The following is a 2526-nucleotide window of genomic DNA, read 5'->3' as shown; positions in this document are numbered from 1 at the left end:
GTCATGACTAAAGTTGATTTATGTTACTTGGGTGACAAGTGAGTTTGTGGTGATCAAGGTGCCTGGATGTAATCGCCAAGTGGGAAAGATGCAATCAGTTGTTTTTCTTCTCCATAGCAATGCATGGGCATTCAACCACGTATCTCTTTATGTAGAAAAATGCATGTATTGTGCATGTATGATACTTTAAAAAATTGATAATTAAGTTTTTGATTAAGACGAATCTTGATAGCATCACATACATGAGTGTTATCCCATGATAACACACGGACCCATGAGCTAAGCATTCTCCGGTTCCAACGCACGAGCATTTTTGCTAGTCCCACAAAAACTAATAAATGGCCACCATAATATGATAACAACATGAATCACCCCCTTTAGACTGACCATATTGGGAGAAACTTGCACAGTATAACATAGTGTTTAGCTCATCAATTTTGCTTATGTGACATTTAGTTAACGAGGCGAGAGGTAATTTGAGTAACATAGCTGGTGACCGTAACATAGCGCTTCATCTACACCCATCACCTGAAATGTGGACCCCGTGCGGGGTTCACACTTCAGGTGATGGGTGCATGCTTCAAATGTGCATGATGATTTTTGCGTTACCATGAATCGATCGACTTGAGCATTGTAAGATCATGATGACCTTACCTGGAAGGTCTATGGACATCATTCCCTTCAACCGTGCATGATCAATTTTATGTCAGCGACTTGAAGCAAACATATTTGACTTTGACACCATTCCCTTTTAACAATGTATTTTGATACGGAGGGTTGGCAACTGAGGTGTTGAACAAAACGCCTTCAGTATATCTAACTAGCTCAAGGTTTAACTGACATCTCAATAGCCTTGATGCGACAAAGATATCAATATAAAGTATCATTATTGAAGAAAAATCGCACATTGATGGCACGAAAACACCAACATTGAATGAGAAAAGGATTACATTTGGTGTTGTGGTAAGAAGCTTTGAGATGAACTAAAAATATTATAACTGGAAACATGAGTTGGGAACAACCAGTATCCCTCATATTATGGATGAAACTGAGATTAAGTCAAAAACTTTATTTTGATCAGAGCAACTGGTAAATCTGATCAGGCCCAAGGGACTAATTCTCCGCTGCTGCATAACACGGTCCTAAGAACACTGGTGTATACACTTCCACCGTAAGGTGGTCAACACCAGTAAGTTTGTCAAAATCCACCTTGATGATACCACTTGCAAGAGCAAACTCCCCAGTCCCACCAGTAACAGCCAACTGACCATTAACACCCAAGGCGTTTCCCATCACTTGAAGGGTGGATCCTTTGAACCTGCGCATGAAACATGGCATACAATAATATCATGTTAAATAAAGGAAACAAAAAATACTAGGAAAGGTAACCCTCTTTTTGAAAATAAGTGAGCTTTTTTCCAAGCTTTAACATCATCATGTTTGACCATATTTACAGAAGAGAACATACCAACATCTGTACCACATTGAATTGGTATCATTAGTTTGATCATGAATGAATTATATAATTGTAAATATTTCGTGCCGCAGATGTCGCGTACGTTATGGGTCAACTATATCGGACTTGCAAAAGTTTAACTTAGGATAACTCTAAACTGTTCTGTCACTAAAAAAATGAGGATATAAACACTAGATAAGGATATAGTACTTATAAATACGATGATTTAAATACTTGTGATTACCTGCCATCCACAAACACTATGACGTAAGTAGATATCCAGCTACCGGCGCATATGGTGCTTCCTTGTCCACGGGCGACTAGCTTCGCCCCGTTGCCCTCTCCTTCAAATACAGTCCAGTTGACAACAACGTAATGCCCAAACTTGCCCACCTCAAGAAGGGATTTCTGGGTGTCATCACCAGTGCGGCCCAACCATAGGTTGCGGAGGATAGTCTTTCTGTATGTAGTGGGTGCAGGGACAATGGAGACCTCGACATTAGGAGGAACGGCCGCCATGATCGAGTTCTGTGGATGTGCAAGAAATGTACTACTCAAGCTAGTTGGGTACTATTAGCTCTAGCTGGTTGTACTTAGGAAAGAAAGAAAGGAGATGTACTTATAGCTGGGAAAACGTCTCATTGCTGACTGCACCATGTGCACGCACGAGATTCCAAACTTAGTATACAGCCTTAATTTCGTAAGTATGCTGAGTTTTCCAGACTTATTAGATCCCAAGCGACCCGATCTAGATCTGGTAATCTCTCCCAACTAGAGGGCATCTCTTAACAAATCTGGATCACTGATGCTCCCTGCAATTTGATTTTTTTTCTTGAAAATACCACCACCAGCACCACGGATGCCAAGCGCACTGTACCTCATCGATGAAAATTGTACTATCTTTTATTTTCTATCGCTTTTAACAGTTCATTAATTCTGACGGAAATAATGGGGTATGTCTCGGACATTGTCCATGCCATTGGTCTGCTGTTCTTTGGACAAAGTCTTTTTGGTGTGGTGATGATAACATTTGTGGATGTTGTTTCATTCTTGAAGGCATGATCATTGAG

At 40.4% G+C, this 2526-nt stretch overlaps 1 protein-coding gene across 1 annotated transcript; it reads right to left on the bottom strand.

Moving 5' to 3' along the window:
* Positions 1-866: 866 nt before the first annotated feature.
* Positions 867-2034, bottom strand: LOC123164226 (dirigent protein 6). The gene is made up of 2 exons (XM_044581640.1): positions 1701-2034; positions 867-1318 (listed from the first exon to the last, which is right to left on the bottom strand). The coding sequence occupies exons 1-2, from the start codon at positions 1973-1975 to the stop codon at positions 1114-1116; spliced, it is 480 nt and encodes a 159-aa protein (XP_044437575.1). The 5' UTR covers positions 1976-2034; the 3' UTR covers positions 867-1113.
* Between the last annotated feature and the right edge of the window lie 492 nt (positions 2035-2526).

Source organism: Triticum aestivum, chromosome 1D (assembly GCF_018294505.1).
Source record: "Triticum aestivum cultivar Chinese Spring chromosome 1D, IWGSC CS RefSeq v2.1, whole genome shotgun sequence".
In the NCBI taxonomy this organism is placed as follows: domain Eukaryota; kingdom Viridiplantae; phylum Streptophyta; class Magnoliopsida; order Poales; family Poaceae; genus Triticum; species Triticum aestivum.
The sequence above is the reverse complement of the archived record's forward strand: the minus strand, read 5'-3'. Positions and strand labels throughout refer to the sequence as shown.

What these genes read in the sequence shown, in the direction of transcription:
- LOC123164226 (XM_044581640.1), bottom strand. Translation starts at nt 1,975, where the DNA reads ATGGCGGCCGTTCCTCCTAATGTCGAGGTCTCCATTGTCCCTGCACCC. An exon ending in ATAGTGTTTGTGGATGGCAG is followed by an intron (nt 1,319 to 1,700) that starts GTAATCACAAGT and finishes TTTCATGCGCAG; the next exon opens with GTTCAAAGGATCCACCCTTC.